Consider the following 14,956-nt stretch of genomic DNA (forward strand, 5'->3'; position numbering starts at 1 on the left):
TTAAATTTACTGGCGCTTATCTTTGCACACACAACATTTGAAACCGGCTAATCAGCGCGTTCCTCAATCCGCAACGGCAAGCAGAGAGCACGTCAGAAAACAGAGGCCTGTGTGTGTGTGTGTGTGTTCATCTCATATTTGTGAAAGGTTACTTTAACTTCTTAAAGTGTTATTTTACTTAAATTAAGAACACCGATAAAGTTTTAAAATGATCCAGTACAATAGCCTTCTCATTGTTTTTTATTTTGTAATATTCTATTGATGTAATATTAAGCCTTCTAAACAGAACTCACTAAATGTTATTTTAAGACTATCATTGTTATCATAGAAATGTTTTTATAGAGTGATAAAAGTCAAAATGGTCAATAAATTAGAAGTTAAGGTACTTTGCCTTTGTATGAGCCATTATTGTTTTGCAGATAATGCAAAGGCAGAATGCAGTAACTTCCGAATAAGGGTTAAAGGTCAAGTTTGAGCTCAAATTTTTTTTATTCATTATGACAACTACTTGGCAAATTTTCAGTGTCCTACCTATCATACAATTGGCTGGACAAAAAAAAAACTTTAAAGTCATTTTTCTCAGTTTCACACTCTGGTGAGTTAAGGTCTTTTGCCTTTGTAGGGCAGAATTGTTCTGACTTCATGAAGCCTCATGGTGTGAATGAACATCAAACTGACTAGAACAAACTCTCTGAAATGTATATATGATACTGGATATCAAGGGTGAAACTGTTAATAATGTAGACGGATAGCAATCTCATTCAACGTCAGTCATGTGTGCAGTGAAATATAATTTATTAGCCATTTAAAAGCTATTTTGAGAAAATTAAAACATGGAAAGCTCAAAAAGCAATTATATCAGGATTCTTCATGGCTTTCAGAACTAAAATTATTCCTGATTCAAGCAGAATCAGCAGAAAATAAAAACAGACAATAACAATGAGATGTTGATAAAAATTGAGTAATGAGTTTAATCAATCATTACTTTAAGCAAATACAAACATTATTGTACATTGTTAAAAGTGAAAGCGAATGAGACAGATCTCTCTCTTTACTGACCAATAATAGCCAAAGCATCTCAAGAGAAGAAGAGAAGTGTCCAGTTTCAAAGACAAATGAAAGTATATCTTGCGTTTGCATGGAAGAGGAGAAAGTAGATGTTCTAATGAAAAACAAGTTAAAAATGTATATCAGATTCAGGTCTCTCTTAAAGTGTTATGGCCTTCTTCTCCAGTGTGACTTTCTGGCACTTTAGGCAAGGCAAGGCAAGGCAAGTTTATTTATATAGCACATTTCATACACAATGGCAATTCAAAGTGCTTTACATAGAAGAAATTAAAATAATAAAAAGAAATAAGAATAATTAAAACAGTAGAAAAATAAAAAATAAAATACAGTACAGTGGGTGGTGTGGCACAATGGATAAGACACATGCCTTTGGTGTGAGAGACCCAGGTTCGAATCCACTGTGAGACACCAATGTGTCCCTGAGCAAGACACTTAACCCCTAGTTGCTCCAGAGGCGTGCAACCTCTGACATATATAGCAATTGTAAGTTGCTTTGGATAAAAGCGTCAGCTAAATGAATAAATGTAAAAATGTAAATGTACAGTACAAACAGTCGGACGAACAGTGGCACAGTGCTCATTCATTAAATGCATAGCTAAACAGGTGTGTTTTGAGTCTGGATTTGAATGTGACTACTGTAGGAGCACATCTGATCTCTTCTGGAAGCTGGTTCCAGCTGCGGCTGGCATAATAGCTAAAAGCAGACTCGCCATGCTTAGAGTGAACCCTTGGTATTTCAAGCTGATATGATCCTAATGATCTGAGTGATCTGTTGGGTTTATATTCAGTGAGCATATCTGCAATATATTGAGGTCCTAGGCCATTGAATGATTTATATACCAGTAATAATACTTTAAAATCAATCCTAAATTTAACTGGGAGCCAGTGTAAAGACCTGAGGACTGGTGTGATATGTTCATATTTTCTGGTTCTGCTCAGAATCCCGGCGGCAGCGTTCTGTATGAGCTGCAACTGTCTTATGGTCTTTTTGGGAAGGCCAGTGAGGAGTCCATTACAATAATCCACCCTGCTGGTGATGAAAGCATGCACAAGTTTCTCTAAGTCTTGTCTGGAAACAAAGCATCTAATTCTTGCAATATTTTTCAGATGATAGTATGCTGATTTAGTTATTGCTTTGACATGACTACTGAAACTAAGGTCTGACTCTAGTGTCACACCAAGATTCCTGACTTGATTTTTGGTTGTTTGACCCCTAGAGTGAAGGTATGCATTCACCTTGAGAACTTCATCTTTGTTTCCAAAAGCAATGACTTCAGTTTTGTCTTTGTTTAAGTGAAGAAAGTTTTGACACATCCACAGTTTTGACACATCCAACTGTTGACTTCTTTAGTTCATCTTCTGTAGTGAAGGACTTCCTGCACTGAAACACACACCGCCGGGTCTTTTCTGCTGTAATATTACGAATTAATCATCTCCTTTGTGTGAATCTTCAAGTGTTTCTTCAGGACTGATGCTCAATGAAACTGATTACCGCACTGATCAGTTAAATGGTCTTTCTTCAGAATGAGCCGCTTCTTCCCAGTGTCTCCAGAACTCTCATGTGAATCTTCAGACTTGATTTTCATGTGAAGCGTTTTTTACACTGAGGGCAGGAGACAGATTTTTTGCCTTCTGTTTTCTCTTTCTTGTTCACGTCCATCAGGTCTAAAATAAACATTACATCAAGTGAGATTTCAAATGAGAGACAAATGTGAAATGAAAAGTGAAGCCCAAAGTCAAGATCACTGATGAGTTCAATAGTCATTTTAATCCCATCATATCTGGTCAACAACTGCTGTGCACGATTATGATCTATTTTAATATCATGAAGATGATTTGTGTTATAAATCACTAGTTTGGTCATGAAACAATGTAAATCTGGTGAGCATCAGCATGTTCTTCATCATGATGTATGAATGAGGAATCAAGAATAAACACCAACCTCTTTGTTCTTCAGTATCATGATGTTTCATTCTGCAGGTTCTGGATCACTGGTGTTCTCTCTGTCCTCTGCTTCCAGATGCTTTCTGGTAGATCTGCCAAAAATTATAATAGGCATGATGAGAGATGATCAATAAATATTTCAGATTCTACAATAAGTACTAAGACTAATCACATATTTTAAATAAATAAATAAATAATAATAATAATAATAATAATAATAATAATAATAATAATAATAATAATAATAATAATAATAAGTGACATTGATCCTTGTCCATTGACGGTTGCAAGACGCACACGATGAAGATCAGGTATACAGTCTTTATCCACACAGAAGGTAATACAAACAAGATAGGCAAATGAAACCAACCGCTCTGCGGAAAAATGACCAGACAAAAGAGAACTGAAAAGACTGCCACTTAAATATAAGGCAAATGAGGGTATAATAACAAACACCTGTACAGATCAAATCAATGGCGATGACAACAGATAATGTTGGAGATTTTCCTTTGCCTCATGTAAAAGTCTGTATTTCTGTGTCTCAGTCAGAACCCAGGTTAAATCAGGATAAATCAGGTCAAGGGGTCTGTAAGGATGAAAGAGTACCTAACAAGCTCAGAGAGAAGGTGTGTATAGGTAGTTGATAAGATGGTACTAAAAATGTTAATTAAAAATGATGGATGGCATTACAACACTGCAGGTGCAGAGAATCATGTGACCCGAGATGTTCCTTAAAAATGGGAATGGCCAAAGATTTTTCCACCAATAGAAAAATGTCTCCGGGAAAGATGATGCTAACGGCAGCGAGATCTTGAGGTGGAGCAAGAAGAGAAAGATAGCTGATTGGCTACCTAGTGATAAGAAAAGGTATAAAACCTGAGGTTCCGACCATTGCAAGTCAGATGAATAGCTGCATCTCATTTTGTTGCTTGTCAATTAAGTTACTTCTTCTGAAACCTGGAACTTTCCTGGAGATTTCTTCGAGACCCGATTTGAGAATTTGCTACAACATAATGTGGCGGGAAAACTAAGACAAAGGAGAACATGTGACTGAGAAAACAAACTAAAATCCATGAAAATGAAACTAACAGAACTGTGACTGTCTTCAAATCGCGCAGTATAACATGGATAATCAGGTTTTGTCGAAGCCACAGCAACAAAAAAATATTCTTCAATAATTTTTAATGATCAAAACCAACTTAAGTGAACTATGGCTTCAACTAATTAATGAAATTAATAATAACAAGCAGATATATTAGAAACAGAAAGCTGATTTGATTTAATCTGTTTCCATCACAGTTGCGCAAATAATATAAATATGTAAGTCACAATAATGAGAAATGTCATAATTATGACTTAGTATCTTATAATAATTAGAAACTTTCTTGTAATAACTTAACATTGCATTTTAATGAGATGCTTTCTCATAATAACGACTTAACATCTCATAATGATAAATGTTCTCATAATAATGAGATACTTTCCTATAATTATAACTCAATATCTCATAATAATGTGTAATAACGTGAAGCGGATAGCAAGCAACCACCAAGATGTCCTGTTGCTCATCATGGCTGTTAGGAAACTAACTCACACAGAAGAGATTTTGTTTCTCAGCACATAAAGATGAACTTCTTACCGTGATCTCAGACTGTGGTGATGTGGTTTCTCCACTGCATGGATCTTCATGTGTCTCTTCAGGTGACTTTTAATAGAGAAACTCTTTCCACACTGATCACACGTGTGCGGCTTCTCTCCAGTGTGGATCCTCTCATGTGTTTTCAGATGCTGTGATCGACTGAATCTCTTGTCACAGTGTGAACACTTGTAAGGTTTTTCTCCAGTGTGTATCCTCTGGTGCAGTTTTAAACATTGCGCTGTAATAAAAGTCTTCTCACACTCAAAGCACATGTACTCTCTCACACCAGTGTGAATTTTTTGATGTACTTTTAAATTTTGCCGCTCTTTAAAACTCTTTCCACACACAGAACATGAATGTGGCTTCTCCTTCGTATGAACTGTCAGGTGTGACTTCAGGTTTGATGACCAATTAAATGTTTTCCCGCATTGATCACATGAGAACGGCTTCTCTCCGGTGTGAACTCTCATGTGTCTTTTAAGGTTTTCTGATTGGGTGAAACTCTTCCTACACTGATGGCATACATGCGACTTCTCTCCAGTGTGGATCTTCATGTGTATCTTCAGGTGACCTTTAATAGTGAAACTCTTTCCACACTGATCACACGTGTGCGGCTTCTCTCCAGTGTGGATCCTCTCATGTGATTTCAGAGATGATGGCTGACTGAATCTCTTGTCGCAGTGTGAACACTTGTAAGGTTTTTCTCCAGTGTGGATCCTCTCATGTGTTTTCAGATTTTCTGACACATTGAATCTCTTGTCACAATGTGAACACTTGTAAGGGTTTTCTCCAGTGTGGATCCTCTCATGTGTTTTCAGATGTGATGACTGGCTGAATCTCTTGTCACAATGTGAACACTTGTAAGGTTTTTCTCCAGTGTGGATCCTCTCATGTGATTTCAGATGTGCTGACTGGTTGAATCTCTTGTCACAGTGTGAACACTTGTAAGGTTTTTCTCCAGTGTGGATCATCTCATGTGCTTTCAGAGATGATAACACACTGACTGTCTTGTCACAGTGTGAACACTTGTAAGGTTTTTCTCCAGTGTGTATCCTCTCGTGCAGTTTTAAACATTGCGCTGTAGTAAAAGTCTTCTCACACTCAAAGCACATGTACTCTCTCACACCAGTGTGAATTTTTTGATGTACTTTTAAATGTTGCCGCAGTGAAAAACTCTTTCCACACACAGAACATGAATGTGGCTTCTCCTTCGTATGAACTGTCAGGTGTGACTTCAGGTTTGATGCACTAAGAAATGTTTTCCCGCATTGATCACATGAGAACGGCTTCTCTCCGGTGTGGATCCTCATGTGAATATTAAGATTTGATGATTGTGTGAAACTCTTTCCACATTGATGGCATACATGGGACTTCTCTCCAGTGTGGATCTTCATGTGTATCTTCAGGTGACTTTGAAAAGTGAAACTCTTTCCACACTGATCACACGTGAACAGTCTCTCTCCAGTGTGAACTCTCATGTGAAGCTTAAGATGTTTGGTTGTGAAACTCTTTCCACACTGAGTGCAGGTTGTACATTTCTTGGCTCTTCTTTTCTTTAAAAATGTCTGTTTATTCTTTGAGCGACGCAAGTGTTCTTCACTCTCCTCGTTCTCTTCCATCAGATCTGAAGTGGAACATTTTTTTTCATAAAAATCATACAAAGAGAAAAAAAATTAGGTGAAAGGACATAAAAGTAGACAACTGCTATAAAACATTACCATTTTCCTTTTTGTTTTTTTATATTAATTAAAGTTAAATAAACAAGTTTCCATGTGTTCCAGTTTGAGTTTGGCAAATCCAATTCCTGCTCTGCTTGCCTCAGAAATGTCACACTGTGGCATCTTATGGCTAGTTCACACTACAGGATTTTAAGCCAGATTTAAGCCCGATTCGCAAGTTGACGAGCTCGCCGACAGGTCGGGCTGTAATCGCGTGCAAATCTGCGGGTGATCCGCGCTCGCCAATCTTTAAGTGTGAAATACTTAACGACGCATCAAAAACGCTCGCTGACGCGTCGCTGACGCCAGACAAATATCTAGCATGCCAAATATCTGGAGCTTGCCTGTGGTGTCACGTGTCGTGACGAGCAACAGCCAATGATCAGCTTGTTATGACATTACAAAAGCCTTTTGTATTTGTAACCATCATTACCAAACCACAACAGGCAGCTGCTTTTTTATTATAATGTTTTACTCACCTCCAACTCTCTCTGACAGACAATCCCTGCTGCCCGCGTGTGCTTATCCATCCTTTCACCCATTCTCTCTCTCTCTCTCTCTAGTTCGATACTTTTAAGGTACCGACCGAATTGCCGAGATACTATCGAGTATCGAAAAATGACTTGTTCGGTACCAGATTTCGATACCTAAGGGGTTAACTCGTCAACGTCAGTGCTCAAACAAATACATATGAAATGCACAACGACACACCTAAAGTCGCTCACGCATATACACGCAAATTCTACACACGCAAGACGCGCAGAACTCTCTGCGCACTTAGGCAACTCATATGAGACGCGTGCACGCATACACAAACTCTCCACGCACAGTCATATGAGACGCGAGCACACACACACACACACACACACAATACCGTAAAGATGTGGATAAGTCGATCAAAAGTGTGGCTACATTTCTCCAGGCTCGATGCCAACAGCGCGCAATGCAGTATTTGCGGTAAAATAATTGCTGCAAAGACCGGTACCACGACAGATATGATGAAGCCCTTGACAGTGCACGGAGTAAACATAAGAGCAGAAAGTTGCTCCGTCTTCGACTGGTAAATGAAGAGATACCTGTTGATCACTCTGACTGTGTTTATATTGCAATAATGACCTACTGAATGTACACTGCCGTTCAAAGGTGTTGGTTAGTCAGTTTTTCAGTAAGGATGCATTAAAGTGATCAAAAATGACCTTAAAACATGTGTAATGTTACAAAAGATTTATGTTTAAAAAAATGCTGTTCTTTTGAAATTTTTATTCATCAAAGAATCATGAAAAAATGTATCAGTTTCCAAAATATTAAGCAGCAAACTGTTTTCATATTTCTGAAGGATCATGTGACACTGAAGTAATGATTTTGATAATTCAGCTTTGACATCACAGGAATAAATTACATTTTGAAATATATTCAAATAAGATTAAATTGTAATACTATTTCACAATGTTACAAGTTTTACTGTGTTTTTGATCAAACAAATTCAGCTTTGGTGAGCATGAGCTCTTTATAAAAAAAATGAGTTCCTTTGTGCACTGGCTAAGGAGCATGAGTCAAACTGAAAAAATAAAACCAAAGTTTTGGGGTAATGTGTTATGTAATCTTGTTCAAATGGATTTCATAAAATTGGTATCGAAAAAAGTATCGTTAAGAACCGGTATCGAAATCAAGGTATCGGTATCGAAAAAATTTTAACGATACCCAGCCCTATATATTATATATATACATACAGTGAAGAAAATAAGTATTTGAACACCCTGCTATTTTGCAAGTTCTCCCACTTAGAAATCATGGAGGGGTCTGAAATTGTCATCGTAGGTGCATGTCCACTGTGAGAGACATAATCAAAAAAAAAAAAAAAATCCACAAATCACAATGTATGATTTTTTAACTATTTATTTGTATGATACAGCTGCAAATAAGTATTTGAACACCTGAAAAAAATCAATGTTAATATTTGGTACAGTAGCCTTTGTTTGCAATTACAGAGGTCAAACGTTTCCTGTAGTTTTTCACCAGGTTTGCACACACTGCAGGAGGGATTTTGGCCCACTCCTCCACACAGATCTTCTCTAGATCAGTCAGGTTTCTGGGCTGTCGCTGAGAAACACAGAGTTTGAGCTCCCTCCAAAGATTCTCTATTGGGTTTAGGTCTGGAGACTGGCTAGGCCACGCCAGAACCTTGATATGCTTCTTACAGAGCCACTCCTTGGTTATCCTGGCTGTGTGCTTCGGGTCATTGTCATGTTGGAAGACCCAGCCTCTACCAATCTTCAATGCTCTAACTGAGGGAAGGAGGTTGTTCCCCAAAATCTCGCAATACATGGCCCCGGTCATCCTCCCCTTAATACAGTGCAGTCGCCCTGTCCCATGTGCAGAAAAACACCCCCAAAGCATGATGCTACCACCCCCATGCTTCACAGTAGGGATGGTGTTCTTGGGATGGTACTCATCATTCTTCTTCCTCCAAACACGTTTAGTGGAATTATGACCAAAAAGTTATATTTTGGTCTCATCTGACCACATGACTTTCTCCCATGACTCCTCTGGATCATCCAAATGGTCATTGGCAAACTTAAGACAGGCCTTGACATGTGCTGGTTTAAGCAGGGGAACCTTCCGTGCCATGCATGATTTCAAACCATGACGTCTTAGTGTATTACCAACAGTAACCTTGGAAACGGTGGTCCCAGCTCTTTTCAGGTCATTGACCAGCTCCTCCCGTGTAGTTCTGGGCTGATTTCTAACCTTTCTTAGGATCATTGAGACCCCACGAGGTGAGATCTTGCATGGAGCCCCAGTCCGAGGGAGATCGACAGTCATGTTTAGCTTCTTCCATTTTCTAATGATTGCTCCAACAGTGGACCTTTTTTCACCAAGCTGCTTGGCAATTTCCCCGTAGCCCTTTCCAGCCTTGTGGAGGTGTACAATTTTTTCTCTAGTGTCTTTGGACGGCTCTCTGGTCTTGGCCATGTTAGTAATTGTATTCTTACTGATTGTATGGGGTGGACAGGTGTCTTTATGCAGCTAACGACCTCAAACAGGTGCATCTAATTTAGGATAATAAATGGAGTGGAGGTGGACATTTTAAAGGGAGACTAACAGGTCTTTGTGGGTCAGAATTCTAGCTGATAGACAGGTGTTCAAATACTTATTTGCAGCTGTATCATACAAATAAATAGTTAAAAAAATCATATATTGTGATTTCTGGATTTTTTTTTTTTTTGATTATGTCTCTCACAGTGGACATGCACCTACGATGACAATTTCAGACCCCTCCATGATTTCCAAGTGGGAGAACTTGCAAAATAGCAGGGTGTTTAAAATACTTATTTTCCTCTCTGTATATATATATATATATATATATATATATATATATATATATATATATATTTTTTTTTTTTATTGCCAATTTTGTCCCGCCATCCATTTTCAAATAGACAATGCGCCATTTCCCATTCCACTTCTTGCGCTTGTTTTCGTGACAAAATGTGGTTTTAGGACCGGATAGAGTCGTTGGGTGCCAGAGTTGTTGTCAACTCGTGTAGTGTGTAACCCCCTGTTGCAGAACATTTACGTAGTGTCACATAGTGTGAACACCACAACGATTTCAAGACTCCAGAGCAAGTCATGTAGTCTAAACAGCACAGCGATCTGCCGACGTTTAAAGTTGTGTAGTGTGAACTAGGCATTAGTTGAATTACAAGAACACAAACTTTATGCAGTCAAGTGCAAAAGATTGTATATTATTATATTTTGGATTTATTGTTAATAATAATAATAATAATAATAATAATTCATTACATTTATATAGCGCTTTTCTCAGCACTCAAAGCACTTTACACAGAAGGGGCAGGGCCGGATTATCCATAGACGGCAGCCATATTGCGCCAGAACACCCACCACACACCAGCTTACTGGTGGAGAGGAGACAGAGTGATGAAGCCAATATATATTTTTTATGGGGATGATTAGGAGGCCATGATGGACAGAGGCCACTGGGCAAATTTGGCCAGGATGTCAGGGTTAAACCCCTACTCTTTTTCGAAGGACATCCTGGGATTTTTAATGACCACAGAGAGTCAGGACCTCTGTTTAACGTCTCATCCGAAGGACGGTGCTCTTTGACAGTATAGTGTCCCCATCACTACACTGGGGCGTTAGGACCCACACAGACCATAGGGTGAGCACCCCCTGCTGTCCTCACTAACACCTCTTCCAGCAGCAACCTGGTTTTCCCAGGAGGTCTCCCATACAGGTACTAACCCGGCTCAGCAACCCTGCTTAGTTTCAGTGGGCAAACAGTCTTGGGCTACAGGGTGATATGGCTGTTGGCCATTATTTGCTATACATTGAATTTATCTTAAAGGTCCCATGACATGCTACTTTTTGTAGGCTTTAATATAGGCCTTAGTGGTCCCTAGTACTGTATCTGAAATCTCTTTCCAAAAATTCAGCCTCGGTGCAGAATTATAGCCACTACAAGCCAGTCCCAGAATGAGCTTCCTTCAGACAGGCCGTTTCGGTGTCTGTAGCCTTAAATGATAATGAGGAGGAGAAAGGCGGCGCAAGGTGGAGGGTGGGTGTGGCCTTGACCATCTTGCGCAACGGTACCGTGGCGTGCATGTTTACGTTGGATATAGCAATGGCACGAAGACACGCAGTCTTTCAAGCATTTCAGTTTGACCCAGAATCTGATCCAGATGGAGAAGCAACGGATGAAGAAGTTTCAACTCAGCGGCTCCAGCAGGACGTTTCCGAATGGTTAGTTTAAAAAATGATGTCTGGATACGGTACTTTATTCGGATGGTTTACAGTTATTATCATGTAGCTAACGCGAACCTACTGTTGCCTTTTCATGAGAGATCTGTAACGTCTGTATTTATCTTATTACAATTACATCAAGCTCTGCGATCTTGAAATGCGGATATCGCGCGCGCCATATAACCAACAGGAAAACGGTTATCCCAATAACAAAGAAGTGTACAACACTCGCGTTACAGTGTGTGTATTCACACACATAAACTGCATAGCTAATGTTACAGCCACATTCTACGTGTAACAATCTAGGTAACCATAAACAGTAAAGCAACACACTTATATATCATTAGTTGACTTACTTGTCCGAGGTGTGTAGCTGAGCCAAAGAGAGTGATCCAGACTTTAGTTTCAGACGTTCAGCAAGCCCAGCTCTGTATTGACCCTTCGGTGTTCATTTGTACATCCAATTATTGAGCAATTGTTATGCTTCGCTCGCTCAAAAGCCATGATATCTCTCGTGGACAAACTAAAATCGCGCGCGCGCATTTTCTCATGGGCGGAAAATATATTCTCTGGGCGGGCAAAGCAGAGACAGGGGAGGTAACATTTCGTCCTTATGACGTCATAAGGAGGAGATTCATGATCAGCGCGTATGAGCCTCCATTTTCTCAAAGGCAGAGAAAGATAGCAAAAGCTCGATTTACATCGATTGAAATTTCTAGAAACTTGGGGACCATATACAGGCTAGGGGAACTCATATTAATGTTAAAAAACCTCAGAAAGTGAAAATTTCATGTCATGGGACCTTTAAATAAAAAAAAAACAGACCACAGAGTGACCACAACAGTGTTAATTTCGTTAACGAAAACTATGGCGAAAAATGTTCGTTGACGACCTTTTTTCCCCTGACTAAGACAAGACGATGAGATACGACACCCACGTCATTAAACGATAACTGTGACTAGGGTTGGGAACCCGAAAACCGGTTCTTATCCCGAACCGGTAGTTTTTTTTTTTTTTAAATACCGGAACCGTGCGAAATTCCTAAGTTTCGGTTCCAAAAACGATTCTGGGCCAATGTGTGGGCGAAGTGCTGGGAGCTTATCCTTTAATAGCGACGTCTCGCACTCACCTCATGAATATTAAAATAGTAATGAAAGCACTCGCGCTACTCATATACGTTTTGAGAGAGAGAGAGAGAGAGAGAGAGAGAGAGAGAGAGAGAGAGAGAGAGAGAGAGAGAGAGAGAGAGAGAGACACGATCTCGATTCAAACACCCATGCGATCGCTGAGAGAGCAGTTGTCAATATGAAACAGCTTTACTTTCACAATCTTTTCAACAACACAGTATCGGTATTTCGGTGTTACAAATATTCAAATGATCACAGAAGTACTGAAATAAGTTTATAGTTCGAGAATAAACACTGATGTCTACGGTAGCAATCAAAACAGAGTAAATCACCTTTTGAAAGTCGCTTCAAATAACGAAAATTTGCTTCAGAATTTACTACATGTATATAATGAGCGAGTACATCAAGAATGCCTTTTTTCAAACCGTGTTTTTGTCTTATCCTGAATCACTACGGTAAGCCTGTAATAAGCGTTTATACTCTGACTACTTTGCACCGGCACCGCTGCGGAGTAGCACAGTGCCTGAGTGACTCACCCGCGTCATAGAAATAAACATAGAGAAGTAGCTCCGGCTACAAAGTTCTTCTGCAAGACGCATGCAGTTCTGTTTATTAAACTGCTAGAGTGCTGATTCATCCAGTAATGAAGTGAAGTCTTTATGAATCAATTATTCAAATCGAAATATTATGTATAAGTAGGGTTGGGTACCGAAACCCGGTTCCAATAGGGAACCGGTTCCGACGTAAACGGTAGTATCGAGACCGAATAAGAACGCAACTTTCGGTGCCTGATTTCGGTGCCTGACTTTTTTCACCGCCCCCTATAAACATATAATGCACACAAAGTGTCCCTGCTTGATATACAACCACTGATGAGCATAATCGGTTTAAAAAACAAACAAACAAAAAAAACCTACGAATGCGGATTAGAACCCAAAACCTCTGACACTCTTGACTAAAGTTCAAGTTCAGCTGCAGTGTTCCTCTTCGGGTAAGTCTAGTATTTTAATGCCAACTGCAAATCTTGCATATCAAGTATGAAGTATATCAAGTATATTTATATGAGGCTATACTATGTGTGTTAAATATTTCTGCTCAGTGTCAGATATTTCTCTGTTTTGTAAAAGTCTATAATATGTTATATATATATATATATATATATATATATATATATATATATATATATATATATATATATATATATAAATAATATGAGAAGACAAAATTTTGATCTTAACTTAAGTGTTTTCGGCTACATCAGCACAATTTTTTATTTTATCAGAAATCAGAAAATCTTTTTTCAGAAAACACACACAGGTATTTATTTTTTTTTTGATAAAGTGTGTGCGTTTTCGTTTTCTTAAGTACCGGTTTAAGAACCGTTTAAGCACCGTAACCGTTTGAAAAATACCGAGTAGGTACTGGTATCGGATAAAACCCAACCAATACCCAACCCTATGTATAAGAAATATTATGTTTCATCTGTCTGGATCTTACATGTGTTCAAGCATATTCTAGCCCTTCTGAGAGGGTATTCTCCACTGCTGGAGATACAATAAGCTATAGGAGAGGTCCCAAATTATCCTAGAAAATGCAGAAATATTTATTTTCCTTCAGAAAAATTTATTATTTTTGCAAAAATTGCTAAATAATATGTTGAATTTGTTGACATTACCAGTCTGTTAAACTCATTTGACAAGTATAAGAAATAAACACAAAAAGGATTGTGCATTTTCCCCTTACTACTATTTTTTATTAGTTGTTTTAATAATTTGTATTGAATGGGAACCAGAACCGGAACCGGAACCGGAATCGTTTGGCGGAACCGGAAAATGTATTACGATTCCCAACCCTAACTGTGACTATATCAACACATGCAATATCGTTGACGAAAAAAGACGAGACTGAAATGTGTTTAAACATTTTTTAAACTTAACCAAAACCACTTGTTTGTGTCAAATAAAGGAGACGACAACACATTGACTGTTTTTACGAGCGTTCATGCTTACGGTTGCCAGATTTTAATAATTAAACCCCCAGTCAGAGCTTTTCTGTTAAAAGAACACATTTTCTACCTGGTCTTTTCAATAGTATCTGGCAACCATGCGCGCGCGCTCTCTACACTGCTGAAGAACCGCGGATGATCTGAAAACACAGACGAGCTGGAGTTTAGCGATCTTCATTTGAGATTTTCTACTTAAAGTGTCGTTCAGTCGGTCTGTGTTCTGCCACGAGCCGTTTGCGCTATCTGTGCTACTAAATCTGCGATCAAAATATAGACTGATATCCAGCAGTTGTTTTTAATGTTGATCATATTATACGAGCAAGAATGCAATGCTTCCTGAATATCCACACGATTTCAAATGTGACATTGATTTTATACAACAGTTCAACAAACAGAAGGGTAGCATTAAGTGATGTACTACATTTAAAACAGTATTGTCAGTAGGCTTATTGCTCTATTTTGCATCGTGAACGAATCTGTGGCTTTGAACGAATCGTGAGATTCAATGACCCGTTCATAAAAATACCATCATTGCATATTTATTGAACATTGTTAAATTAAAAAAAATATAAAAAAAATATTGTCCCTTAAAAAAGAAAAAGGCTACTTACATTATTGGTGCTTGTATTAAAAAAAGGAAAAACTGACTGCAATTTATTCCATTGTCTTTTAGTGCACTGTCAACTTTCAG

General features: G+C 38.6%; 1 protein-coding gene across 1 annotated transcript in view; it reads right to left on the reverse strand.

Moving 5' to 3' along the window:
• Positions 1–951: 951 nt before the first annotated feature.
• Positions 952–14,956, reverse strand: part of LOC311292110 (uncharacterized protein) — a 30,494-nt gene continuing 16,489 nt past the window's right edge. The window contains exons 4-6 of the mRNA XM_084411621.1: positions 4,652–6,275; positions 3,011–3,104; positions 952–2,733 (exon numbers count right to left, since the gene is read on the reverse strand). Coding sequence (XP_084267747.1) covers positions 3,038–3,104; positions 4,652–6,275 — 1,691 coding nt within the window. The 3' untranslated portion in view covers positions 952–2,733; positions 3,011–3,037. The remainder of the gene's footprint in view (positions 2,734–3,010; positions 3,105–4,651; positions 6,276–14,956) is intronic.

The sequence above is a fragment of the Rutilus rutilus genome, assembly GCF_951802725.1.
Source record: "Rutilus rutilus genome assembly, chromosome: 1".
NCBI lineage: Eukaryota > Metazoa > Chordata > Actinopteri > Cypriniformes > Leuciscidae > Rutilus > Rutilus rutilus.